At 45.5% G+C, this 27,805-nt stretch overlaps 2 protein-coding genes across 5 annotated transcripts in view; one reads left to right on the plus strand and one right to left on the minus strand.

Moving 5' to 3' along the window:
• Positions 1-3,013: 3,013 nt before the first annotated feature.
• Nmral1 (NmrA-like family domain containing 1) lies at positions 3,014-11,053 on the minus strand. Of its 4 annotated transcripts, NM_026393.2 has the most exons (6): positions 10,592-11,053; positions 7,994-8,232; positions 7,298-7,327; positions 6,114-6,363; positions 5,337-5,527; positions 3,014-3,300 (listed from the first exon to the last, which is right to left on the minus strand). In NM_026393.2, the coding sequence occupies exons 1-6, from the start codon at positions 10,629-10,631 to the stop codon at positions 3,121-3,123; spliced, it is 930 nt and encodes a 309-aa protein (NP_080669.1). In that variant the 5' UTR covers positions 10,632-11,053; the 3' UTR covers positions 3,014-3,120. The 4 variants fall into 4 exon arrangements, with proteins under 4 accessions (NP_080669.1, NP_001277690.1, NP_001277691.1 ...); NM_001290761.1 differs by lacking the exon at positions 7,298-7,327; NM_001290762.1 differs by lacking the exon at positions 7,298-7,327 and having other exon boundaries at positions 3,014-3,377.
• A 7,004-nt stretch (positions 11,054-18,057) lies between these two features.
• Positions 18,058-27,805, plus strand: part of Hmox2 (heme oxygenase 2) — a 40,382-nt gene continuing 30,634 nt past the window's right edge. Inside the window, exon 1 of the mRNA NM_001136066.2 lies at positions 18,058-18,168. The gene's annotated coding sequence lies outside the window, so the exon portion shown is untranslated. The remainder of the gene's footprint in view (positions 18,169-27,805) is intronic.

The following is a 27,805-nucleotide window of genomic DNA, read 5'->3' on the forward strand; positions in this document are numbered from 1 at the left end:
ACCATGTGGGTGCTAGCCACCAAGCCAAGTCCTCTGCAAGAGCAGCAAAATGTTTGTAACTGCTGAGCCATCTCACCAGCCCCCATATTAACAATTTTGAGTTGGGAGGTAGTGGTGCACAACACCATGAATCCCAGCACTTGGGAGGCAGAGACAGGCAGATCTCTGTGAGTTCAAGGCCAGCCTGATGTAGAATAAGTTCCTGGACAGCCAGGGCTACATAGAGAAACCCAGGCTTCAAAAACAAAATCTCCCAAAATTGGACATGGCAGAATGGCTCAGTGGGAAGCAGTACTAGCAAGCCATGAGCTATGACCCAATGTGGGAGGAAAGACCCAATTCTTGTAGGTTTATTTTTGCTTATTGTTATCTGAGTATGATGGTGCATGCCTTTAATCCTAGTACTTGAAGGCAGAATCGGGCAGATCTGTGAGCTTGAGGCTAGCCAGGTTGACATAGCAAATTTCAGACCAGCCAGGGCTATATACCAAAGCTGCATATTAAAAAGTACATGTGGTTCCGCTTCTTGTATTTTTAACTAGCCCGGGCTCCTAGGAGAGCCATTAGGCTTTGAGATGAGCATGATTCATTGGGCTGAGTGGGGAAGAGATTAGGGGAAAGCTGATGAGTAAAAAAGACTCGGGTAATGTTACCTGGAACACTTACCAACATTTCTTTTTAATAAAATGTCTACAGAATGGACAAGGTAATACACAGACACAGGATGCAACTGCAGTGAGGATAGACACTTTTCTCAGGAAGGCATAGGTCCCGGGCTGGGAGGAGGCTTGGGAAAGGAACGTGGGTCTGTTGGCTGGGACTAATTACCATGGTGAGGCCTTGGTCACGTGGCATCTAGAGAAGGAAGGCTTATCTCCAGACGTAGTTTGCATTCATTTCTACACATAGCTCTTGAGGTATTTGATCTTAGACTTCTTTGTGACATCTAAGCTGGAATTGGGGTGCAACGTACTTGAAAATGATCAAGCAGCCGGGGCGGCAGTGCATGCCTTTAATCCTAGCCCTTGAACAGCAGAGGCAAGTGGATCTCTGATTTCAAGGACAGCCAGGGCTACACCACATGCTGGTGAGGAGCGGTGGCGTCCACTCTGGACCTTGATTTTGGCAGGCTTTTGCCAGGGTTAGGTGATGCTGGCATTAAGACAACCTGCTGCGTCTTCCTGACCTAGTGGGTTCAGAAGTCCTCACTTCTTATTGCATTTTCCCTCTATTCCTCTGAGACAGCTCCTGCCTGCCCTCAGATTTCAGCATCGTTATTGCTTCCTGTCCTCTTCACTGGTCGATCGATTGGTTTTCTCCCTTAATTTCTAAGTTTTTCTTTTCTTTTGTGTGTGTGTGTGTGTGTGTGTGTGTGTGTGTGTGTGTGCGCGCGCGCGCGCGCGCGTGCGCTGGGGATGAAACCTGGGGTCTTGTGCATTCATACTCTACATCTTAATTTCATGCACAGCCCTAACCCATCATACCAGGCACCTGCTATTTATTTCCATCTGTTCTTTGCACCTTGAGGTCTTTAATATCTCTATATATATTGTTGTGGCTTTCCTACTAAATAACTCCCTCAGCTGGATGGTCGTGGAGCACACCTTTAGTACCAGCACTGTGGAGAGAGGCAGGCAGTTCTCAGAGTTCAAGGACATCCTGGCCTACAGGGCAAGTTCCAGGGCAGCCACAGCTATACACACACACACACACACACACACACACACACACACACAAAGGACAAAAGTTTCCTCAAGGTAGACAGCATAGCTTTAGTCTGTTTATCCCATATTTTAGGGTATGACACAGTAAATCGTTCCTCAGCCAAGAGTCCATGGTAGATGAACCTGATGGAACCACTGTTCCTTTCCCTGCTAGAGGAGTCTGATGTTAGGAATGGACAGCAAAAAGATAGTGTGCTAATGGTTAGAAAAACCCAGGGGCTGGAGAGATGGCTCAGTGGTTAAGAGCACTGACTGTTCTTCCAGAGGTCCTGAGCTCAATTCCCAGCAACCACAGATCTGATGCCCTCTTCTGGTGTGTCTGAAGACAGCGATAGTGTACTCACATACAAAAAATAAATAAATCTTTAAAAAAAACAACCAAAAAACAAACCCATACACAGGTTGAAGTTCACAGAGGTATCATGAAATCTCAGCAAGTGACTTGGGTTTTCTGGGCCTTTGTTACTCCCTCTGAAAAGCTTAGAGCTAAGTTGACCTATCGTGCAAGTCTTAGCCACAGGCACCATTACCTCAAGTCCATGGCTCTGCCACATCTTTGTTTGTTCAATTTTAATCCGCCTCAAGCAGCACAGTAGCAGGGCCTAACCTCCACGCTGCTGCAATCACCTCCCACCCAGAACTCCGAGTTACTACTTACTAGTTTCTGTGTCCATCTTGGCTGCTCTTGACCCAACTGAGCAGCCCTCTGGGCCGCATTCTCTTGGCTCCTTTATGTGATGGCTCTGGTTTCTCCCTCCTTCCCTCCTGCACACCCTCCTAAGGCATGGCTCCTCTCTTCTCCTTCCTCAGAGTCCCAAGCCCAGACACCTAAACCCCACCTCTCTCTTCTTCGCAGCTATTGGCTGCTGGCATCTTTATTTACCAGTCAGAATTAACTGAAGGCAGGTTCCCAGAAGCTCCTTGCAGACTCCAAATCTTGGAGGCCAGCACTTAGCGCTAGAATACAAGTAGTGTTAGGCCTACCTACTACAGTTAGTCTTCCGTCAACAATTTAGAGTGAATGCACAGGTGGCCTCAGTGCCTGTGGTCCTGCCTGCCTGGGGGTATTCAGGGGTGTCAAACACTCAGGGGTGTTGCCTCCCAGTGCATGCACAATGCTCAGGGTTGAGAGTCGAGTAAGTACTTCATGACTTTAAACACACCAAGTAAGCCTGCGCCTCCTATTCCAGTTTTGTTGGTTTTGTTTGTGTGGTCTCAGGGCCCATTTTCATGCAGCTGCCCCTCCAGCTCACTTCCCACAGACAGAGGCCTTTTCTTTTGGGAAACCATTTGTGATAACAATGGTTTTATTTGGGAGGGAAAAAAAACCCAAACACAGAACTGTATACAAGAAAGAGTGTTTGTTGTGCTTGTTGTCCCTACAAATGCTTCAAGATCACAGCTGTGCAAAGTCCCCTTTGTGCTGCTCCAGCCACTGGTCCAGTGTCTGGGCTTTGGGGTTGAGTCGCAGGGTCAGATGAATGTTCCGATCAGGTTTCAGGGTGTAGAAACGGAACATGTTGGCCAAGTCTTGAGCCCCCTGGAAACCAAGTTTCTCGTAATCCTCAGGAGTTGTCTGGAAACAGAGAATCCACCATGTCTGTCTCCTCTACAGCCTTGGTGATGCCAGGAAGACTGGCTTCCTCCAGAGTCCTAGAAAGCCAGGGTGGGCTAGGTATCACCCAAAACTACATTGGCCCTAAAGCCACTAACTCAAGTCCTTGCCGTAAGGCCAAACGAACACTTGCAACTAGAAAGCCAGAAGTATGGAAACCAGAGCTCTCACTGCTACCTGGCACCCATCAGTTCAAAGACTACTTACTCTTTAAGGTCATGGGATGAAAGCCATCCATCCTGCCTTTCAGAGCAGAAATCAACAGTATCACTTTCTTGTTCAAAAGCCGACACTATTCCTATTTTCCTCCCAAACCCAATCTAGCCTTTTGTGCTCCTCAGGCGCTCCGTCTTCATAGCTTAGTCCCGCCTCTCTTTAAGGCTGCATGGCCACTTAGTGCACTTTATTTATTCATTTGCCTCTCACCCCAGATGGCTGTCTTGTAACTTAACTCTGTAGACCAGGCTAGCGGCACATACACAAAACAGTTTTAAAAGACTCTGGTGATGCACGCCTTTAATCCCAGCACTTGGGAGGCAGAGGCAGGTGGATCTCTGAGTTAGAGGCCAGCCTGGTCTACCCATTGGGTTCCAGGATAGCCAGGGCTATATAGAGAAACTCTGTCTTGAAAAAACCATTAAGGAAGCTTTGTCTATTATTATATTTAATTCTCACAGCAACCCTTGAAAGTGGATACTATTAGTATACCTGTTCTATAGGTAAGAGACAGGTCATGGAATGTGTCCAGGCTCCTGGGCTAGCTCTGGGGCTGGAACCAGGCTCTGAAGCCCAGGATCGGCTCCCCAGACCCCACTTCCCGCTGATGTTCTGCTTGGGTCCGTGTGAGAGATTTGTGGGTGACGTAGATGTCTTGACTCAGCATTTCCCAGGATGTTTTTAATGAACAGGCTTTAGATTCATAAGAAGGAGAAATATTAAAAACAGTGTATCTGGAGGCCTGGACAAGAATTGTGAGGTCAGCAGAAAGAGACCAGACTTGTCTCTCCCATTGTCCCTTTGACACCCGTCCTACAGAGGGGCTTGGCAGACTCTTAGATTTCACTTAACTGACTCCTTCTTCCTGGAAACTTCAGTCCTCTCGGTCAAAACTAAGTCAGAACTTTCACCCTGACATGTAAGTAAGTGCCCAGAAACAGTATGGCATTAGCTTAGATTTAAACCTAGCTCTGAGGGGTAGGAAGCCCTGGATGAGTGGTTCTCAGCCCTCCTAATGCTGCATCTTTAATTCAGTCACTCATGTTATGGTGACACCCCCCCAATCATAAAATATGCTTCCTTGCTACTTCATAACTGTAATTTTGCTGTTATGAATTGTAAATACCTGATATTCAGGATATCTAATATGCAACTCCTATAAAAAGATGTCTCCACCCTTCCCCAAGGGGTCAAGAGCCACAGGATTAACAATCATTGCTCAGATAGTCCTTCCCACCCCCCACCCCCAGAAGACCCCTGTGGGGGCCAGTGAGATGGTTCAGTAAAAGTACCTACTGTCAAACCTGATGACCTAAGTTTGGTCCCCAGGACTCATGAGGTAGAAGTAGAGAGCTGACTGCCATTAGCTGTTCTCTGCAGAAATGCTGAGGCACATACATGTACACACACACACACACACACACACACACACACACACACACACACACACGCGCGCGCGCGCGCGCGTGCATTTGCACATAAAATAATTGGCCAAGAAAAACAAAAAACAAAAAACCAACCAAACAAACAAACAAAAAAACCTAGCCAGGAGTAATGGCACACACCTTTAATCTCAGAACTCAGGAGACAGAAGCCAGTAGACCTCTGAGTTTGAGGCCAGCCTGGTCTACATAGTGAGTTCCAAGACAGCCAGTGTTACATAGTAAGACCCCGTCTCAAAGACAAAAGAAAACAAAAAACCCAAAAACCAAACCAAAACAGAAAAATGTCTGGGGAGTTAGGGGCTGAGGCATCCCAGCTCTGGGAAGGGAGGAACCCACCTTGGCATGATGTACAGCCTTGCCAGTGTGCTTGCTAAGCAAGGCAGCATACTCCTCTGCGGTGTGCCTGCAGGTACTGAGCCCGATGTTCTGCCCTACGTACTCTTCTGGCTTCTTCAGCAAGCTGAGCACCACGGGGCCCAGGTCACTCACAGACATTCCATCCATGGGGACGTCACCCATGGGCAAGTCTGTGAGAACAAAGAGGGTTTCCCAGCAGTCAGTTCTCTGGGCATCCACACACATCAGTGTTGGTCTTTGTCTTTGTGTGGTGCCAGTGGTTTGACATTCCCTGGGTGGGTAGAACTCCCAATCTCTGTGCCAACAACACCAGCACCCTCATAGAAGGTGATATTCATAGAGGCAAAGAGTGGCCAGCAGCCACCAGCCCTATCAACCTCGCCTCCAGTACTTCCTGCTCTATCTACCCACTGACCAACTGGCAGGACACAAGCTGGCTGAGGTTCCTTTCAAGCTGGGCCAGGGCGTCCTGTTCATTTACAAACTGGACAGCAAGCGCCATCCACATGCTCTGCCTCCCTCTTCTGAGAACGGGAGTAACCCTGGCTGGGTTTCTCACTCCTCCAAGGGACCAGGGTTAAACCATTTCCCAGAACACGGAGTCACGGTCTACCTAGATGACATGTCTAGTCTCAAGCCTAACGTCGGGGGACCCAGGCTTGGACCAGAGTGATCTGACAACAGTCCCACTTTGGGCTACCGCTGATGCTCCATGTGCTGAGAACTGTGTTTCACTGTGTGGGGTAGGGCACTCACCCAGCAAGAAGCTTTTTCCATCTGCAGCTTTCTGGGGCAGGAAATAGGAAAGGAGATTCTCGAAATAGCAAGGCAGCCGCACACTGGTCATGGGAACACCGATGTCTCGGAAGTATTCCTCCACCTCCCCTTTGCCATCAAAGTGTCCTGCGGCCAGCTTCCCAGCCGTCAGCTTCCTGATGTTCTCCAGGCCACTGTACACTACATAATGGAGGCCCAAGCGTTTGGCTAGATCGGCTAGAAGCTTGCCCTAGTAAGCAGGAAAGAAGAGACCACAAGGGCAAGAGGAAGAGCATGAGTCCCTGATCCTCTTCCTCTACCCCAAGGAAGCTCTCTGCTCAGGAATAATGTTCATGTACAGCACTACACAAAGCTTGCCAACTCTAGGATCACCTTTAAGCTCATGGGTTTTCTAAGGAAAAGGGAGCCAAGAGGTGAAGCCAGGAAGATCAGGTGTTCAAGGCTAACCTCAGCTACATGAGACAATGTCTACAAAAAAATTGAAAGATTTAAGTCGGAGCAGATCTGCCTTGGGAAGGGCACAGAAGCCCTTTTGGTGTGCAAATCCATGGCCTTTGTGACCATGGCACTCAGCTGATACCGTTGGAGAGCTCAGAGCCATCTTTGGAGAAGATACAGCTTCATGGTTGAGCACATGAGCCACTCAGGGTCATCTGGGTTGAGATGAACGGACTTCTGTGTGACCCGGGACAAGTGGTCTAGCCACTGTGACTCCACTGCTTAATAAACAGTGATCTGTCATTAAAATTGGGGGTATATAACTGCAACCCTCCAAAAGACCTGCCCGTAGCTTACCCCTGCAAAGTTGTAAATGTGACTTGATTTGGGGACAGGGTCTTTGTACGTAGCATTCAGAGTTGAGATTTGACCATCCTAGATTAATTGCATGACTCCTAAATCCAAAATAAGTATTCTCCTAAGAGAAATGAGCCGAGGGTCTGGAGTGGAGGCTCATCAGTTAAGAGGCCTGGCTGTTCTTCCAGAGGACCAAGATTCAGTATTCAGCATCCACACAGCAGCTCACAACTGTCTGCAGCTCCATTTCTAGGGCATCTGTCACCCTTTTCTGGCCTCTGTGGATACTGCATGGAAGTGGTACACAGACATAAATGCAGGCAGCACCCCTGTGGTGATCTGAATGAGGACAGCCCCCATAGGCTCACTTGTTTGAATACTTGGTCCCACTGGTGGGGCTGTTGGAGAAGAATTAGGAAAAGTAAAAATAAATAAATAATAACTATCATCATCATCATGATGCCAGGCATGGTGGCATTGGCCTACAATCCTAGCACTGAAGACCTCAAGTTCTCGGCCCACTTGGGCTACATAGCAAGACCTGGCCTTACCCCTCCCTCCCAGAATAAAACACAAGAAGCCACGAGAATATGGAAGCAGATAGTGGTGTGACCCAGCCATAGGCTTAGTCACACCCAGAGCCACAGAAGCACGGAGGAAGCGTTTCTCCCCAAGCTCTAGGAAGGTCCGTGATCTTCCCGACACCTTAATACGGCGCATCTCCAGCTTTTAGAACTGTGAGGCAATTTCTGTGCTTTTGAACTACTCAGAGTAGTTCTCATGACCCCAGGGAGCTCACAAGGGCTTCCAGGAGTAAGGACACAAATCTATTTCAACCAGATCGTTGCCCCAAGTGCTGTGGGATGTATGTGGTTTATCCCTGCAAAGGGTTCAGGAACTAGGTAGAGGGTGTGTCCTCCATCAGTTTGCAGAACAGTAAGGAAAATAGCAGGGGCTTCAGTGCTCCACCCTCCCTCGCAAATCAGAGCTACCTTCTGGATCAACTGGGGTCCACAGGCCTTGTCTGAGACACACTAAACCAAGCCCCGGCTCCTCATACCTACCTGCTGCACTTCTCGGTCCTGGCTGCACGTCTCCCAGTAATTGGTCACAATGAAGGTGGCATGGGCTCCAGCCAAGGCCAGCTCCATGCTAGCTGCATCGTCCTGGTCTCCTCGCACTACCTCAGCACCTTGCTGCTTCAGCTCTTTGGCTGCCCTCTGCTCAGGGTTTCTTGTTACCACTCGAATCCTGAATGTCCCATCTTCTAGCAATGCACGGGCCACAGAGCCACCTTGCGCACCTGTGAAGAGTCAAATATGTCACAACCACCAGAGTCAGAGTGAAAGAACAGTCTAGAAGGGATCACTCCACCAAAGCAAGCCTGTCCAAGAAACATGGTGTCTCCTTAACCTGTCTTTAGGTTTTCTGTATTTGTGGGGAGATTAGCTAGTTTTGTTTTTAGACAATCTTGCTGTGTGCCCTAACCTGAAACTCAAATATAGCACATGCTGGCCCTGAACTCAATAGGTGTTTTTGTTTAGAGAAATTGAACTCCTTCTCCTTTGGGTTCATTCTCCAGAATGTTGGGAATACAGGGATGAACCACACCACAACATGCCTGATACCCCCCCCTTTTTTTTTTTGGAAAGTTTTCTATTTTATGTGTATGAGTGTTTGTAATGTATGTATGCATATGTAGCATATGTGTGCCTTGTGTTCCTGGAAGCCAGAGAGAGCTTAGAATCCTTAAAACTAGAATTACAGACAGTGTGAGCTGCCTTACACGGGTGGTGGGAATTGAAGTCAGGTCTTCAGTAAGTGGCTCTTTACTTTAAAATGTATAATTTGGGCTGCAGAGATGCCTCAGCGGTTAAGAGCACTGACTGCTCTTCCAGAGGTCCTGAGTTCAATTACCAGCATCCACATGGTGGCTCACAACCATCTGTAATAGGATCTGAAGCCCTCTTCTGATGTGTCTGAAGACAGCTACACTGTACTTATATAAATAAAAATAAATAAAAAATTTTTAAAATGTATAATTTAAGAGATGATGGTGAGCCGGGCGGTGGTGACGCACGCCTTTGATCCCAGCACTTGGGAGGCAGAGGCAGGTGGATTTCTGAGTTCGAGGCCAGCCTGGTCTACAGAGTAAGTTCTAGGACAGCCAGGGCTATACAGAGAAACCCTGTTTCGAAAAAACCAAAAATAATAAAAAATAAAATAAAAAAATAAGAGCTGATGGTGTAGTCTGATGGTAGTGTTTGCCTAGAATGTTATGAGACCCTAAGTTCAATCCCAAGCACCATACACACAATAACAACAAAGGAATAAAATGTATAATAAAACTCTTTTAATGTAATCACTAAATTGTGAAGCCAGTTTTATCTAACTCTGCCACCTTGTGTCCTCATCCCCAAAGAAGCCTCATCTCCATTAAGAGCCATTCTTTAAGGGCAGTGGTGGCACATCTTTAATCCCAGCACTTGAGGAGCAAAGGCAGGTGGCTCTCTGTGAGTCTGAAGCCAGCCTGGTCTACAGAGTGAGTTCCAGGACAGCCAGGGCTACACAGAGAAACCCTGTCTCAAAAAAAAAGTATTAAATAAAACATAAAAATATAAAGGACATGGATATACACGTGCTGCTAGCTAGAAATGTAGTTGTGGGCCAGTGAGCTGGCTCAGGAGGCAAGAGGCTTGCAGCCAAGTGTGACCACCTGGACCTTCACATGTGCACTCACAAGCAGTACATCAAAAAAAAAAAAAATTGTAGATTAATCTTGAACTGACAGAAGACAGTCACCAAAGGACACAAGTGTGATTCCATTTGCATGAAAGTCAACAGGGTAAACCCCAAGTAAATTAGTGGTTGACAGGTTAATGGAAGGGAGATGGGAGAATGAATCGTGTTGGTTTCGTTTCTTGTTTATTTGAGGCAGGGTTTCTCTGTGTAGCCCTGGCTGTCCTGGCACTTACTTTGTAGACCAGGCTGGCCTTGAACTCAGAAATCCACCTGCCTCTGCCTCCTGAGTGCTGGGATTAAAGGTGAGCGCTACCTCGCCCGGCTTCCTGCCTCTGTTTTAGGAGTTCTCGGATCAAAGGTGTGCGACTCCACGCTTGATCATATATATTTAGTTGCATATATATATTCAAAACCAACCTGCTTTTGTAAGATTTGTGGTAGCTCAAAATGACCACTGTTGTAAAAAGTTAAGTAAATGTCAAGATGTTCTTTTCCCAGAATTGGCCTCCCGTCCTTAAGTTTACTCGCTACGAGATGGTCCTCTGGTTGTTTAAAAAAGCCCACACAATGTCTCCGGTCCTTTAGTCTGCCCCCTTAATGCGTTTAAGGGTTAACCAATGATAAACTACCAGCCCTAAACTGTGACTGAGAACTGCTCTAAAAAATGTATAAAAGGTGTGTGCTTTAGCTACTCGGGGTCGCTTCCATCCCGATTTCAGGACGCCCCCAGCATGCTGGATCAATAAACCTCTTGCGTTTTGCATCGATCTCTGTCTCTGCGTCTCTATGAGTGGGACATCCCGGACGTAAGGCTTTTCAGGTTTTACAATTTCAGGTTTTGCCGCCCCCAACCACACATATGTATGAGAACCACAGCCGTTCTTCCTACAAACAAAGGTCCGGAGGACCGGCTCGCTCACCTGTGGCTCCAAAAACCACCACCAGTTTCCTATCAGCCATGGGGTCCAGAGCCCAAAGAGCGTGATCCAAAGAGGCCTGGGGTGGCAGAGTTGGCGAAGGGCAGAATCTCTACCCTGAGACGTCCGGTCCCTGAACGCGTCCCGAGATTCTGTCTGGCAATACCCAGTACCAAGTCCCCAGACCACAACTCGGGTGACAAAAGGCTAAAACAAGGGTCCGAGAATGGGCTTTGGCGGGATCTGCAGGCCTACAGCAGAGTCCACTAAAAAGGGGGGATGCAATTCTGTGCAAGCCGCCAGCCCCTACTGGAACCCTTCTACCCTAACAGAGCCCGTTCAGACCGCGCCAGTGTGTGACCTGCCAGTTGCCACGCTTCCAGGGGGGCGCCTGAGGTCCTGGTCCTGGCCCTTCTCTTGCTCACTCAACCTGCCCTCCCCCGTGCTCCATGGCCTGATGGTTCCTCCCTTCACGCTCCTGCTGCTTCTGGGTTTAAGCGCCCGAGTGAGCACACTGGCACAAGTGTGCAAGTCCGTTTTTTGCCTAAGTGCACGTGGCGTTGTGTCTGGCTTGAGAGCGGGAGGTGGGGTTTCTGCTAGACATAATACCTGTCTCAGCCTTCCGAGTGCTGGGATTAGAGGTATGAATTACCATGCTTGGCTGATTATATCTACATTCCGTAAAACATTGACCTATACTCATAAAATGCTTTTGGTATTATTTATTATTAGGATTGCTATTTATTATTGTTGTTATTGGTATTATCGATGTCCCACGATGTAGTCATCTGGCCTGGAAGTTGATATGTAGACCAGGCTCTGCCTTTCCAGTACTGGTGCCACACCTGGTTGACTTGTTTACTATTTTAATAAATACATGAGCATCTATCTTCATTTGCACACATTGGCTGTCACCTAAAGGCTCTTAACCCTCTGAAAGCTATCTGTGGGACTCCTTTGTATGTCTAATTAACTTTTGTAGGAACTGTAAATTATTTATTTTTTTTTCTTTTTTTGAGGCAGGGTTTCTTTGTGTATCCCTGGTTGTCCTGGAACTGTATGGAACAGGCTGGCCTCAAACTCACAGAGATCCGACTGCCTCTGCCTCAGGGTGCTGGGATTAAAGGCTTGCACCGCCGCCACCACCACCAGGCTCTTTTTAAAGACAAGTGAGATTTCTATTCAGCTCACACTTGGATGTGCCATATAAATTCTCTGAAAAGTTATTGCTGAGTGCACCATCCATTTTCCAGTCCTTAGTTTGTCTCATATCAAATTTCTCCTTAGCATCTTCTCCAGAGCATAAATTAGAGCATGTATTTCGTTGCTTGGTTGCTAATAGCTCTGGAAGAAGTGCCTGCACTAAGACAGGCAAATGACTGTTGATGAATTAGTTAACCAACAAGCTGTGAATACTGCAGCTCCTGTGGAAGCCAAAAACACCACCAGATTAATTTAGTTTCCTGTAAACCTAGCTTTTCAGATACCTCAGGGAATCGTTTGTTTTTGATGTGTTTATTTTTTAATTTATTTTTATCATTTTTAGTTTTGTGTATGTATGTGTGTGGGCAGGTCTACATATAAGTTCATTTTGCCTGCAGAGGCCATAGTGTGAAGAGTTACAGATGTCCCCCAGCCACTGGAGTGGGTGCTACACATCAGACTCAGTCCACTGGAAGAACAGTTTTGTTTGTTTTGTTTTGTTTTTTGTTTTGGGACAGAATCTCTTCTATATAGTCCTTGCTGTCCTGAAACTCACTAGGTAGACTAGGCTGGTCTTGAACTCACAGAGATTCACCAACTTTTTGACACCTGATGTGTGGGTTTTGTTTTGTTTTGGTTTTGGTTTGTTTTGAAAGATTTATTTATTTACTTTATGTATATGAGTGCACTGTATATTCACTGTATTATGTATATTCAGACACACCAGAAGAGGACGTCAGATCCCATTGCAGATGGTTGTGAGCCGCCATGTGGTTGCTGGGAATTGAATTCAGGACCTCTGGAAGAACAGTCAGTGCTCTTAACCGCTGAGCCATCTCTCTAGCCAGCCCATGGTTTGTTTTTTGAGACAGGGTCTTATTATATTGCCCAGCTGGTCTCAAATATTGGAGTCTCTTGCCTCTGTCTCCAGAATACTGGTATTATAAGCATATATCACTATGCATGGATGGTTATGCTCTGTAAGATAGTGACCCTTGCTTTAAAAAAAATGCATGTGCTTATTGTTTAATAAATTCACATTTAGGGCTGGAGAGATGACTCAGTAGTTAAAAGCACTGACTGCTCTTCCAGAAGTCCTGAGTTCAGTTCCCAGCAACCACATGGTGGTTCACAACCATCTGCAATGTGATCTGACGTCCTCTTCTGGTGTGTCTGAAGACAGCAGTAGTGTACTCATACACATAAAATAAACAAATAAATCTTTAAAAAATAAATGAATTCACATTTATATTTTTGTTTATATTTACAAATGCATGGCATTTGTGAATTTTCTTTTAATAGCATATGTTAGTTATCTGTAATAATGGGTAGACATTTTATGCATGTATAAAGTCACCACATTCGCCCCCTACTATCTCTTCTAGTTCTTCTCCTGCTCATCTCCTTCCTTCCCAGCCATCCTCTATTTTCATACTTGTTTTGTTCTTTTCTTTTCTTTTTGGTTTTTCGAGACAGGGTTTCTCTGTATAGCCCTAGCTGTCCTGGAACTCACTTTTGTAGACCAGGCTGGCCTCGAACTCAGAAATCCGCCTGCCTCTGCCTCCCGAGTGCTGGTATTAAAGGCGTGCACCACCACGCCCGGCTACTTGTTTTCTTAAAATATTTTATTCTAAAGTGAATGAAAAATAAATAAATTATAAAAAATATTTTATTCCATTTTTGCCTTTGTGAATATGTGTGTGAGTGTGTGCATGTGACTACAGGTGTCTGTGAAGAACAAAAGATGGTGTTTGCTCCACTGAACTGGAGTTACATTTGGCTGTAAGATGCTTGGTATGGGTGCTGGGGACTGAGCTGCCATCTTCTGGAAGAGCAGCAAGTACTCTTAACCTCTGAGGCAGCTCTCTAGCCCTACACACCCCTTTTTTTCCATAATGATTTCACTATGGTTGCTTACAGCAGCTTGGGATAAGGGGAGAGGTCATGTATTGGAGCGTGGGCATCCACTTATGAATTTATTTTGTGTATATCTCTTGTCATCTCTGCCACCCTATGATATTATGCTTCTGTGCCTCTGAGACAAAGGGAATCCACATCTTACTGGGGTGTCAGGCAGGTGCTGAGCAATTGTAGAACACTGCAAACATCTGTTAAAATCACTCCTTGATGTTGATGCTAAGTTCTTCAGTTCCTATTGTAAACACTCCTTCGGTTTCATTTTCTTGCCGATAAGCAGAACCTTTGGGGAACTGAGACCATCCAATTCCCTAATTAGCTGCTGTTGAACTTGGTCTTGCTGACTTAAGTAAAAGAATTGTCAGTCAAACAGCCAGCTGGGCTGTATTGTGCCAACACCAGCCACATAGAGAAAACTAATGATTGTAGTGACTGCTTTAGCTGCTGAAGGCACAGCTTCTTCAGCAAGGGCTGTTTGAAAGTCTGCTATACAAACGTATTGCTTAACAAGAGCCCCAGTGAACTCTAAATAATCTTGCAACTATTTCCATTTCGGGAAGAGGGGAAACAGGATTTCTTGTGGCCTAGCAAAAAGATGAGTGTGATTGGTCTTAAAAAGCTAGGCTCTGAATGGTCCAAGCGCAAGTCTCAGTATCTCTCATTGGTGCTTAAGAGGCAAGACTGATTGGCCAAAACAAATAGCTGAGGTTTGTCCAAAGCAGAGGGCTATGACTGGTTTCTCTTCCAAACACCCTTGTCAGGCTGTGTAGGGTCAACTCGTGGGTTTGCCAGGAGACTTCTCTCAGCTGGCATAGCTGCCATAGTTCTGCCCGGCAGCTTCTTAACTGGATGAATTTTGGTTTTGTGTTATTTCTGTTCTTCCCTCTTTTCAATAGAGTTGGCCAAGAGTTAAGATGGAGGAGGCAGCAGAGACAGAAGTGGAAATGGCGGGTTGTTGGAGAACCCTGCTCTTAAGGTCACAGTTTGCCATATCTGATTAGCTCTCTGAGCTCCCTGCAAAATGGAGGACTTCCTTCCTCCGAGGAGCTTCCTGTTCTGTGACTAACCTTACTTAGAGAGTGTCTCTGAGCACAGATGCCTGACTTTATCTGGGTTGTGACCCTGAGCAGAGCTCTCTACAAACTCTGGATGCCTCAGTACACGAGTTCCACTCTAGTTTCCCACCTGAATGATAACTGGGTGCTGTGTTATAACCAATCCACCACTCCTGCCCATATGGTAAGTAGGTAATGTGTTTAGGACCAATCAGCCCTGTCCACCCATACCCTAAAAGCCTTATATACCCTACCCCTGGAAGAGTAAAGTAGAGCTGTCTCACTGACCGTGTCCCTGCAAGTCCGTCATCCTCACAGCCCTCTGAACCCTGCTTTCTGCTCTTGCTTCCTCTGCCTTCATGAACTAGTGGCCAGCGACCTCTGAGGAGAAGAGAGACCTACAATGGGTGACTCAAGAGGCAGCTCTGTGGTGTGTAGAACCACCAAGTCAAGGCAGCCAACTATTTGACATCAGAAAAGGAAGTTGAACAGATGAAGAAAAACCAGCATAGGAAGGACAGTGGAGGGGCTGGAGAGATGGCTCAGTGGTTAAGAGCACCTACTGCTCTTCCGAAGGTCCTGAGTTCAAATCCCAGCAACCACATGGTGGCTAACAACCATCCGTAATGAGATCTGACGCCCTGTTCTGGTGCATCTGAAAACAGCTACAGTACTTATATATAATAATAAATAAATCTTAAAAAAAAAAAAGGGAAGGACAGTGGATGCAGAGAGACAAGAAAGAGCAAAGAGCTGAGACTGAGGGAACCAGAGAGGAAAGACTGCAAGGCCCTGGGCACAGAACTGTCAAGTCTTCAGGGTCTTAGGGTCTGAGACTCTGAACCAACACTATAATCAACCTTGCCTCTTAGCACTGATCTCCATCCTTCTGCGAGGCCACGAGGAAAAGAGCTTCTCTTTTAGCCTAGGTGCACATCTTTGTAAGGTCATCTTGAATTCACTGAGACTCGTGAAATCAAAAGGTCCAATACAAACTGTTTGAACCAGCCTTCGGGAGCCCATATGATCATCTGTGATCATCAGTTAGCGTTCTTGAGGTGTCTGTGGGGTGTCCCAGATGTCTGGTTCTTGAGGTGTCTGTGGGGTGTCCCAGATGTCTGGTTCTTGAGGTGTCTGTGGGGTGTCCCAGATGTCTGGTTCTTGAGGTGTCTGTGGGGTGTTCCAGATGTCTGGTTCTGGCAGAAGAACAGCCATTTGGATGACAGTCCTTTCCTTAAAGACAGGTAGGCAGCAAGAAAGAGTCTAAGGCAGCCATCAAATGAAGAGTCACACTGGACCGTCCTGAACATCTTTGCTTACTTTTAGAACCACAAACATTAGAAGGAGTGCTTGCCTTTAGCTAAGTGTTAGTGTTAAAATCACTAACAGTGGTTTTAACAGCCATTGACTTTACCAGAGTCCAACACCTGTATAGTGCCTCAATAAGAGATGGGTCTCTTTAATCTATCTTGCTTCCAACTGGCACCCATCAAGTGCCCTAATGATCACACCTACCCCCAGGAGAACACCTGACTGCCTCTACTTTGTTAAAAAGCCCTACTGAGCTGGCAGTGGTGGCGCATGCCTTTAATCCCAGCACTTGGCAGAGGCAGGCAGACTTCTGAGTTTGAGGCCAGCCTGGTCTGCAGAGTTTCAGGACAGCCAGAGCTACATATTGAGATCCTGTCTAGAAAAACAAAACAAAAGGAAGCCATAGGGACTGAAGGACCTTAAATCGTTATGATATTAGGACACCCATTGGTGCCAGGACAGATCTAGCAATGAATAAATTAGGTAAGAAAAGAGGTGGTACTCTGGTTTTTGGAAATGTTCACCATGAAAAGCTCTGATAATATAGCACAGTGGAGAGTTCTTGTCTAGCATGCTGGAGATCCTGGATTCAATCCCTAGTAGTGTGTCCTCTTTCAACAACAACAACAACAACAACAACAACAACACAGAAAAGAAGGCTCTGAGGAGAGCTTACATAAACTACTTTCTTGTAACTCTGTCCCAATAAAATCCAACACCCTGGTCCTGCTCATGCAGAAACTGCCTTCATACTTTGGTCATCAATTAGATTATCTAGGCTGCTTCCAGAACTTGTTGTTTTTTTTGTGAATAGTGTTGAGTAGGAAAAGATTCTGCAAATTTGGTTAAAGCTTCTAGTGTGGAAATCTTCCTAGCTTGTGGGTGCATCGTGCACCTGAATAATAGAGAGGTAGAAAGAGAACATTTGTTGGGTTGGGGAGACATAACTCTGCAAAAGTAAGGAACTTTTCTATGTCCTCCTTGCTTAATGACACGGAGACCTTTATATTTATTATAAAGGTGAGGCGCAGAGCCAGGCAGACTCTAAGCTATTCTAACCAAGTATGCTGGCCTACTTCCCAGCCATGTGGACCTTTCCTGCCTTCTCAGGCTTGCTCTGGCTCCTCCTCCTTCATTCCTGTTCGGATTCCTGTCTCCCTTCTCTCCCACCTGAGATGCTCTCTCTGTCTCTGGCCTCAGAAGTCCTGCCATATCCTCTCCTGCCCAGCCATAGGCTATTAAGCTCTTTATTTAACCAATCAGGAGGTGATAGAGAATAATATTTTATAAAATACTGAGTCATACTAAAGTCGAGACTGGAGCTGGACCTCTGGGTACAGGAATCAGACAGAATACAGAGTGCACAGAAATGTCCCTCAGCATAACTCAGTAAGAGAGCTTACTCAAAATCTAGAATTCCATCTCCAGCACAAAACCAAACCAAAACTTTAATAGTTAAAAAAGTAATTAAGTGCTGGGCAGTGAGTGGTGGTGCATGCATTTAATAACCCCAGCACTTGGGAGGCAGAGGCAGGCGAATTTCTAAGTTCGAGGCCAGCCTGGTCTACAGAGTGAGTTCCAGGACAGCCAGGGCTATACAGAGAAACCCTGTCTCGAAACACCCCGCCCCCCCAAAAAGAATCTATTAATTCTTCCCCAACAAGTTACATTCCCAACCCTTTTGTGTTTTTGTTTGAGCACTGACAAATGCTCACACTGTAGCCCAGGTTGCTCTTGAATTCTCCAGGTTGCTCTTGAATTCTCCAGCCTCAACCCCACCCCTGTCCCCCACCGAGTGCTGGGATTCCAGGCTTGAGCCCCCACTCTCGATCAACAAGCAGTTGGCTTTGGCTGACACGCTTCCTTCCTCTCCGGTTAACATTACTACTCCCCACTCCCGAAGCTTTCTCAGAAGGCAGTGTCGGCTCGCCCAAGAGCCTCCCGCTAGCTGCCGTGCGCCTGGGGGCGTGGCCTGGTGACTCCGCCCCTCGCTGCGTGCGCACGTCCTACCGTCCTGGCGCTCGCCCTCTCGGCTGCGAAGGTACAGAGAGAGTCGCAGACGCGGAGACTGACTGACCTGCGGAGCCACTGACGGTGAGTGGTCCGCTCTGTGCCCCGTCCTCCCCTCCCGGGTCCTTGCATGGCGGCGGCCTTCTTCGAAGCTCTGCTCCGCTGTCCCCCCGCGACTCGTCCTCAGCCTGAGGGGACGTCGGGCGGGGGGTGGCCGGAAGCGGGCTGAGGCGGGCGAGCGAGCGAGCGGGAGACTGGGGGTCGGAGAGGGGCCACCGAGCGGGCCTTGAGCGTCAAATGAGCCCGAAACCGCGGACGTCGCGCTCTAGACGGCTTTGAGCTCCATCCCCAAGAGTCCTCTGGTGTTCCCGTGGGGCATAGCCCCTCCCAGCGTCACGAATGCTCTTGAGGTGACTCCGGGGTCGAAGTTAGTGCAGCAGCGCAGCACATGAGCCTACCTGAGGTCCCGGAGGAGCCCGGGGCGTGGCGGCCTTGTTGGCCAGCCTTCAGTGGCTCCCCTCGGTGGCAAGATCCCTTAGAATCCCTGTGGGGACTTGATGAGTGACCTGTGGTTCTGAGTGCAAGACTGGGAGGACTCAGTCGTAGATGTAGCCGGTTGGTCTGGCCCAGGAGGTCACCTGTCACCACCAAAGCACAGAGCTCCAGGTGACTTAATTGCTCTGTAAGAACTGCCTGGACCGCCTTGCACACTGCTTGCACAAGGACTGTCTTGTGTCATGCCGTTTAAATTGGTTCTGAAGGACCAGTTGTGGCCTGTGTTCAATTGTGGGCACCGCAAACTCAACTAGAGAAGGGAGTGTTCCCGAAAGACAGAAATATCATATACTGTCCAGTTGAGGGAGAGCGCTTGCTCTCCAGTCCTTTCTAAATCCTTGAGTGTTTTACTACCTATAAAGTGAGAATATTAAGAGACTCGTGAAGTAAATCCACGAACATTCCACAGGCGAGATAACAGCACTGAAGATCTTAGTTATGCATAGACATCCTGTGATTTTTTCAGAAGTGGATTAGAGATTAGAAATGGTTTTGTTTAAGTGGTCATACTGGCCTTAAACAGTCTAGTCATGTAGAAGGTTTTGTGCGTTCCTATTTCTGGTATAGTGCTTCAGTTTATAATAGTTATTATAAATGTCATTTAATACATAATTATTAAGAAAGTTTTTTTTGGCGGTGCAGTTTGAACAAGATGAGCATGTATTTTACTACTGAGCCCACAACCCTACCCAGTGTTTTGTGTTTTGAGAAGGAAATCTTGCCATGTAGTGTGCACTAACTGAATTTGAGATCCTCAGGCTCCTAACTGTTAGGATTATGATGAGCTTGCACTATAGTGCCCAGCCTAAATCTTTTTTTCCCCCCTTTGAGTCAGGCTCTCTCAAAATTATTTAGTCCTGTCTTTAAACTTTCTCTATAGACAGGCCTCAACTCACAGAGATCCCACTGCCTCTGCCTCCTCTGTGCTGGGATTAAGGTGGGTACATCATGCTGTTTTGTCAATGTTTTTAGTTTCTTTGAAGAGTAAAAAGTATTCAGTTTTTTCTTTTTTTCCCAGAAACATCACAAGACATAATCTGTTTGCTAGGAGTTCCCAGTTCAGTAGGATATTTATAAATTCACTTGATAAAAATTGGTAAACATTTGCTGATAAAGTCCCTCAGCCAAAACACTGATTAGGGTGTGAGGATCTGTGAGCCTTGGAAAGTTGCATGCTTACTGAATGGCCTGATCTCACTGGGGACCTGAAGAGGAAATCCTGCAAGGCCCCTGGTTTGACTTGAGTTCCTTTCTTTCTTTGCTTGTGGCAGTCAGTTGAGACGTTGAGTCACTAGATATAGGAATATGAGTGCTCTACAATTGCTAAAGCCACTGAGCTACAGAGGTCAAATGTTAATTGTCTTTAACTTAGTCAGATGTGTTGAAACTTGGCAGACTTGGATAGTTGGGCCTACCTTGACTTTTAAATTTTTCTTTTAATAGCAGACTGTACAGGACAGCTGTACTTTGCATCAGAATTGCACCAAAAACTAGAATATCACCCTTCCAGAAGGCAGATCTTTTAGAAACTGGAATTGCATAATTCAGAGTAAAATTCATAACTTAGCCTTTCACTCCTTGGAGAAACAAAACAAAATAAAACCTCAAATGGTCTTTGAATCTTACTGGCCATAGTTAAGTAAAAAATTAAATGTATTCCTTTTTTGGATGCTTGGGAAGCAACCAATGGGAATTTCGGAGCTGGTATAAGACATAGTGATCTGCTGTAATTCCAGCATTTGGAGTTGTTCAAGGACATCCTTGACTACTTATGTCCATTGGTGTTTTTCCCACGTTTGTGTCTATGTCTGATCCCCTGGAACTGGAGTTATAGACAGTTATGAGCTGCCACGTGGATGCTGGGAATTAAACCTTTAGAAGAACAGTCAGTGCTCTTAACTGCTGAGCCATTTCTCCAGCCCCCTAATATCAGTTCTTGGCAATAGAGAAAGATTTTTTTGCTTGCTAAAATTTGTAGCCAGGTATTGGTTTTCTGACTTTTTTGTAGCATCTGAGCTGGAGTTGGGGTGCAAGGTAATCTACTTGAAAATTCAGGAGCAGCCAGACAGTGGTGGCATATGCCTTTAATTTCATCGCTTGGGGGGCAGAAGCAGGCAGATCTCTGAGTTCAAAGTTCAAAACCAGCCTAGTCTATAGAAAGAGTTCCAGGATAGCCAAGGCTGCACAGAGAAACTTTGTCTTGAAACAACATTATATGTGTGCTCATCAGGGAGGCCGGAGCACAGCTTGTGGAAGTTGGTTCTCCTTCCACAGTGAGATCTAGGGGTCAAACTCACATGGTTAAGCTTGCACTATTACCAGAGGATCCATCTTGCTGCCCAAGGAACTTTTTTTTTTTTTCGGTTTTTTGAGACAGGGTTTCTCTGTATAGCCCTGGCTGTCCGCCTGCCTCTGCCTCCCGAGTGCTGGGATTAAAGGCCTGTGCCACCACGCCCGGGTAGAAAGAGACTTTTTTAGTTGGCTGTTTAAATTTTAAAAACTGAGATGGGGGTTGTTGAGGTTGGAGAGCTCTGTGTTGGTTCTTTCTTTACAACCATTTGAGTCCCAGGGATCAAACTCAGGTGGTCATGTTTGGTGGCCTTTCTCCACTCTACTCTCACTGGCCCTGTTTTGCTTTTGAGATAAGGCTTTCACTTTGTAACCTAGGGTACACTTGAACTGGAGATCCTTCTACTTTAGCTCTTTGAGTGCTGGTATTACAGTGTTTCCCATTATACCCAGTTAAAAACTGCCCTGCTTTTTTATTCTTAATTTTTTTTTAGATTATTTTTTACTTATGAGTGTTTTGCCAGCATGTTAAGTTGTGTACTATATGTGTACCAAGTACCTGAAGGTCCCTTGGATCTAGAATTATGAATGGATGTAAGCTACCATGTGGCTTACTGATCCTGAACCTGGGTCTTCTTCAAAAGCAAGTGTTTTTACCCATGGACCCATCTCTCCAGCTGCTTTTTTTTTTTTAAGATTTATTTATTTATTATATGTAAGTACACTGTGGCTGTCTTCAGACACACCAGAAGAGGACATCAGATCTTGTTACAGGTGGTTGTGAGCCACCGTATGGTTGCTGGGATTTGAACTCCTGACCTTTGGAAGAGCAGTCGGTGCTTTTACCCGTTGAGCCATCTCACCAGCCCCCGCTGTTGTTCTTTTTAAAGATAGTCTTACCTGACTGGCCTGGAACTCCATATATTAAGATTGAAGGGATCTTCTGCCTCCTAAATATTGGAATAAAAAATTTCTTTTCCTTCTTTGACACAGGGTCTCACTCAATGTGCTTGTATGTTAACTCCCAAGGATCTTCATCTTCTGCTTCTCTAGTGCAGGGATTGTTTGCACTACCATTCCTAGCCCAGGCTTTAGTTTTTATATCCACAAAAGCGGTTATTAATGCTTGATGAGTTCCCCAGTCTTTGGAGCCTTTAAATACTGCTTACTTATTTAAGATGGGGATTACTAAAACCATCTATTTGGTAACTCTGAGATTGGGACTGGGAATCTGTGGTTTTTAGGATTTGATTCCTTTTTTTGTTGCGGGGAGATAGGGTGGTGGTTCTCTGTGTAGCCATGGCTGTCCTGGAACTCTCTCTGCAAGCCATGCTGGCCTTAAAAGTCTTGAGAACTGCCTGCCTCTGGCCCTCAAGTACTGGGATTAAAAAGTGTGTATTACCAACATCCAGCTAGAATTTGATTCTTGCCGGGCGTGGCACGCCTTTAATCCCAGCACTTGGGAGGCAGAGGCAGGCGGATTTCTGAGTTTGAGGCCAGCCTGGTCTATAAAGTGAGTTCTAGGACAGCCAGGGCTATAAAGTGAAACCCTGTCTGGAAAAACCAAAAAAAAAAAAAAATTGATTCTTGATTAGTCCTTTGGAATAAAGCCCAGACTGAGCAGAGAAGGGAATGAACTGGAAGACTTATAAATTAATGGGCTACACGGCAAAAGAGGATGACAGGGTAATTGTCAGTACTGTTAGCTATGTTCTCAGTTTGTGTGCAAGAGGCCAACCAAGCAGATGTTACCTTCTTTCTGCCTAGGGGAAAATTAAGTTTTGTCACAGGAATGGCTTTTGTTTCCTTCCCAGGAGTATCATGAACCTAATTATTGACATAGTTCTCAGTAACTTTAAAAGGGCTTTGGGGAAGAACAGAATAATGAGCCTGCTGGCTTTTCCCTAGCTTGCCTGAATACTCCCAGCTTTTGCTTTTTTTTTTTCCCCTGAGATTTTCTTAGTTTTTTTTTTTTTTTTTTTTGCCTTGTCTTAATTTTTTTATTCTGTTTTGTAGATCACTTAGAATAACATTTCTTTTTTTTTATTACGTATTTTCCTCAATTACATTTCCAATGCAATCCCAAAAGTCCCCCACACCCTCCCCCCTCCCCGATTTTCTTAGTTTTAAGAGACACTGGTTGTACTGTAGTTTGTATTCACTCCCACATTTACCTGAGAGTCCAAACTACTCTTTTCTTTCTTTTTCATTCTCTCTTTCTCTCTCTCTTTCTTTTTGGCAGGTACTCATTTTGTAGGTCCAGGTTCATTTTGAATTCATGTTGACCCTCCTGAGCATTTTGCATGTGGGGGTTACAAGCAAGTGGAGGAAGTGTGTCACTGTGGGTGTGGGCTTTGAGAGTTTCCTCTTAGCTGCCTGAGGGTGCCAGTCTTCTCCTATTTGCCTTCGGAACAAAATGTTGAACTCTCAACTCCTCCTATGCCATGCCTACCTGGACACTGCCAAGCTCCCTCCTTGATGATAACCAACTGACCCTCTGAAACTGTAAGCCAGCCCCAGTTAAGTGTTGTTCTTTGTAAGAGTTGCTGTGGTCATTCTGTGTGTTCAGCAGTAAAACCCAAGACACTTACCTAGGAAAGGATAGAGAAGAGGAAAGGAAGATAGAAATTCCTGAGTCGAAGCTCCCTATTTTGTTTTTTCCCTGTCCATTACCATTATTATTTGCAGTCATCCCCTAAATGACAACGTATCTATAAATCATAAAATGACCATAACCATCCACCCAAACCTAAGGGACTGGGACTAAGGCCGCCTTATAATTGCTTCCTGCTGAATTGGGGCGAAGAATTCCTGTTTGGATTCCCAAAAGGAAATTGGAAAAATGGTTAAGTCAAAAGAAAGCTAGCCGGGTGTGGTGGCGCACGCCTTTAATCCCAGCGCTCAGGAGGCAGACACAGGCGGATTTCTGAGTTCGAGGCCAGCCTGGTCTACAGAGTGAGTTCCAAGACAGCCAGGGCTATACAGAGAAACCCTGTCTCAAAAAAAAAAAAAAAAAAAAAAAAAAAAGCTAGCTGGTATCATTTGTTGTCCAGTCTCCATACTTTGAGAAAGTTCAAAGCTTAACTGAAGTCCTGATTGGAACTTCTGATCCTAGAGGACCATGGGCACTGGGTCGTGTAGCACAAACACCTGGAGTTCTCCATGCTAATGCGGTATCTTGATAGCCTGAGCATTTAGCCAATGAGCTTCCCTTCCTGGGCATCTGGGATCAGCAGTCCTTTGTGAAGCTGTTCTAGAAGCAAGACTCTGGAAACTTCATCAGTTTGAGGCAGGATCAGTCAGGGAGCTGGAACAGTGAGTTCTGTCAGGGCTACCCTCTTGGTCTTCCATTCTGTAATATATAAATCTTAGAAACAATATACACAGTTCTATAAAGACATCTGAATGGAATGTGCAGGGTGAACATATCAATTAAGGATAATTTTCTGCTCTTAGTTTGAACAGGTGAAAAAGACAACTGCCTTTTTTTTGGAGGTTAGTTTGATTATATAACCAAACTACAATATAAATCTCTATTCAAGCTATCTGAAAGGATGGCACGATGAATCTTGAGGACTATGTAGCCAATAAGACCCATTGGCTATGTATAGCTGAAGTTCTGGCTAGAGACATTTTTATGTCTTAGCCAGTTTCAGGGCTGTTCCCATGTAGAGGGATCAGCAAATCACGTTACCTATCCTGTTTGGTCTTCTTGATTTTTTTCTTCCTGTCCCTAGCCGAGACCCCTATCAAATCTGATTCTTATTACTTTGGAAAATTCCAGAGCCTTTCTTCTTACCTGTTAACAAAAACTTAGAGCCTGTCTCCCAAAATAACATATCCTTTGTCTGGCAGTCTAAAGTCATTCAGAGTATAGATTAATCCAATTTAGTAGCCCCTCTTGGTCTGCTTTATTTTGACCTATTTTGTAGAGAGTTTGTAATACCATCACAACTGTAGAACTTACAACTGCTGTAATTTAAAACAATTAAAACAGTTGTTTTATTGAGACAGGGTGTTTCTGCGTAGCTTGGGCTGACTTGGATTTGCTCTATAGATTAGACTGACCTCGAACTCACAAAGAACCTGTGTTCCTGCCTTTGTCTTCCAAGTATTGAGATCAAAGGCCTGGATTTATTTATTATCTATGTACCCTTGATAACATATGAATTCCCATTTCTTTCTCCCATCATTGGAGATGAGTATCTCTGTGGATAAATATGTCTATATCCCCCTTCTCTTTTTATAATTCAAGATTGATGTGGGTGGGTAGGGAAGTGGGGGGGTATGGGGGACTTTTGGGATAGCATTGGAAATGTAAATGAAGAAAATACCTAATAAGTAAAAAAATAAAAATCACAAAAAATCACAAAAAAAGAAACAAAAACAAAATAAAAAACAAAAAAAGAGATTGATGTGTATTTATTTTTTTTTTGTTTTTTTTTTTAAGATTTACTTATTATTATATCTCAGTACACTGTAGCTGTCTTCAGACACACGAGAAGAGGGCGTCAGATCTCATTACAGATGGTTGTGAGCCACCATGTTGCTGGGATTTGAACTCAGGACCTTCTGAAGAACAGTCAGTGTTCTTAACTGCTGAGCCATCTCCCCAGCCCACCTGATGCGTATTTATTGATTGGTTGATTGATTGATTGATTGGTTTTTTTGAGACAGGGTTTCTCTGTGTAGTCCTGGCTGTCCTGGAACTCACTCTGTAGCCAGGATGGCCTCGAACTCAGAAATCCGCCTGCCTCTGCCTCCCAAGTGCTGGGATTAAAGGCATGTGCCACCATGCCCAGCTGTATTTATTTTTTAAAACTATTAAGGATATTTATACTTATTCTTAAACAAAAATCTACATACTATCTTTAATTTATAAATGTGTCATTCTGAAGTTTAGTCATTTGCAAGTAGCTGAATCTATCATCAGAGGGCCCCACTCTGACTTTATTGTGTAGACCAGACAAAGAACCTTTTATTGGACTAAAGAGAGAACATCTTATGTATTTATTGTATGGATGCATCACCTATCCATTAAGATGCCTGTGGTCTATGGCTTAGGCAAGAAATAGAAGGTGGGACATTGAGAGGAGAAAGAATTCTGGTAGAGGAGGAGGTGGGAAATTTGTTGGGAAGATGTGATGAGATGGATGCATGGTACCTTTGCACAGGTAACCAGCCATGTGGCAGAATGTAGGTTAGAAAACATGGGCTATTTTAAGTTATGTTTACTCAGAGAAGAGCCTAGCTATATGGCCAAGGTATTTGTAAATATATTTTGAGTCTGAGTTTTATTTCTGGGAGCATGAGGCTGGAAGGAAGAACCAGGGCCAAACTTCAACAATTTGCCTCTACCTTTGCCTCTGTTTCTTTTTTCTTTCCTCTTTTTTTTTTTTTTTTTTGGTTTTTTGAGACAGGGTTTCTCTGTATAGCCCTGCCTGTCCTGGAATTCACTTTGTAGACCAGGTTGGCCTCGAACTCAGAAATCCACCTGCCTCTGCCTCCCAAGTGCTGGGATTAAAGGCGTGCACCACAACGCCAGGCTTTGCCTCTGTTTCTTAACTCTCCGGGAGCCTTATTATTATTACTTTTGTGGTATACACCTTTAACCCTAGCACTTGGGAGGCAGAGGGAGGCATCTCTTTGAGTTCAAGGTCAGCCTGTTTTACACACTGAGTTCCAGGACAGCCAGAGAGCTATGTAGTAAGACCCTGTCTTTTTTTTTTTTTTTTTTTTTTCTGTATATGTCTATATATTATGTATGTGTGGGTATGTTTGCCAGTGTTTGTTTGCGTATGTGAAGGCCAGAGATCAACTTCAGATAGCTTCTTTTATTTAATTTTTAAAAATTTTAAATTATTTTATTTATTTACATTGAAAATGTTGCCCCCTCCCGGAGTTTTTCACCCCAACCCTCTTCCCCTTCGCCTCTGAGAGGGTGCCTCCCCCATCCCCTTTCCTGGGGCATCAGGATTCTCTCCCACTGAGGCCAGAGAAGGCAGCCCTCTGCTACATATGGAGGGGAGGAGCTCGAACCAGCTCATGTATGCTTTTTGGTTGGTGGCTCAGTCTCTGGATGCTCCCAGATGTCCAGGTTGGTTGACATTGTTGGTCTTCCTGTGGGATTGCCATCCTCTTTAGCTCTTTCAATCCTTCATCTAACTCTCCCACAGGGGTCTTGACCTCAGTCCAATGGTTGGCTGTAAATATCTGCATCTGTCTCAGTCAACTGCTCAGAAGACAGCCATACTAGTCTCCTGTCTGCAAGCACAACATGGCATCAGTAGTAGTTTCAGGGTATGGTGCTCACCCATAGGATGGATCCCAAGTTGAGCCAGTCACTGATCAGCCATTTCTTCAGTCTCTGCTCCTTTTTTGTCCCATTTCTTTTAGATGGAAACAATTCTGGGTCAGAAATTTTGAAGGTGGGTTGGTGTCTCTGTCCCTCCACTAGGAGCCTTGTCTAACTGCAGGAGGTGGTCTCTTCAGGATCCATCTCCCCACTGTTGAGCAATTTTGGCTAAGGTCACCCCCAGTGAGTCCTTGGATCCTCTCACATTCCACATTTCTGGGACTTTCTAGAGGTTCCCCCAACTCCCCACCCAGGCAGCCACATATTTCCATTCATTCTCCTGGCCCTTTGGGTTTCTCTCCTGTTTCTCCTCATACCTGATCCTGCTCCCCTTTTTCCTCCTGTCTCCGCTCCCTCCCTTCAGGTAGCTTCCTTAGGTTGCTTTCCACTTGGAGTTTTGAGACAGGCAGGGCTTCACTAAACCCAGGGTTTGCAGTTTGAACTAGATTGTCTTGTCACTGAGTCTAGAATCTTCCTACTGTTGCATCTTCCCCCATACCCGACTAGGGTTACAGGTGCGTG

The sequence above is a fragment of the Mus musculus genome, chromosome 16 (assembly GCF_000001635.26).
Source record: "Mus musculus strain C57BL/6J chromosome 16, GRCm38.p6 C57BL/6J".
Classification (NCBI taxonomy): Eukaryota; Metazoa; Chordata; class Mammalia; order Rodentia; family Muridae; genus Mus; species Mus musculus.

Excerpts from the sequence above, each read along its gene's own strand:
- Nmral1 (NM_026393.2), bottom strand. The coding sequence starts at position 10,631 with ATGGCTGATAGGAAACTGGTGGTGGTTTTTGGAGCCACAG. Across the intron at positions 7,328-7,993 it reads AGGACCGAGAAGTGCAGCAG|CCCCACCAGTGGGACCAAGT; the intron begins GTAGGTATGAGG and ends CTTCTCCAACAG. Across the intron at positions 5,528-6,113 it reads TGGAAAAAGCTTCTTGCTGG|ACTTGCCCATGGGTGACGTC; the intron begins GTGAGTGCCCTA and ends TTGTTCTCACAG.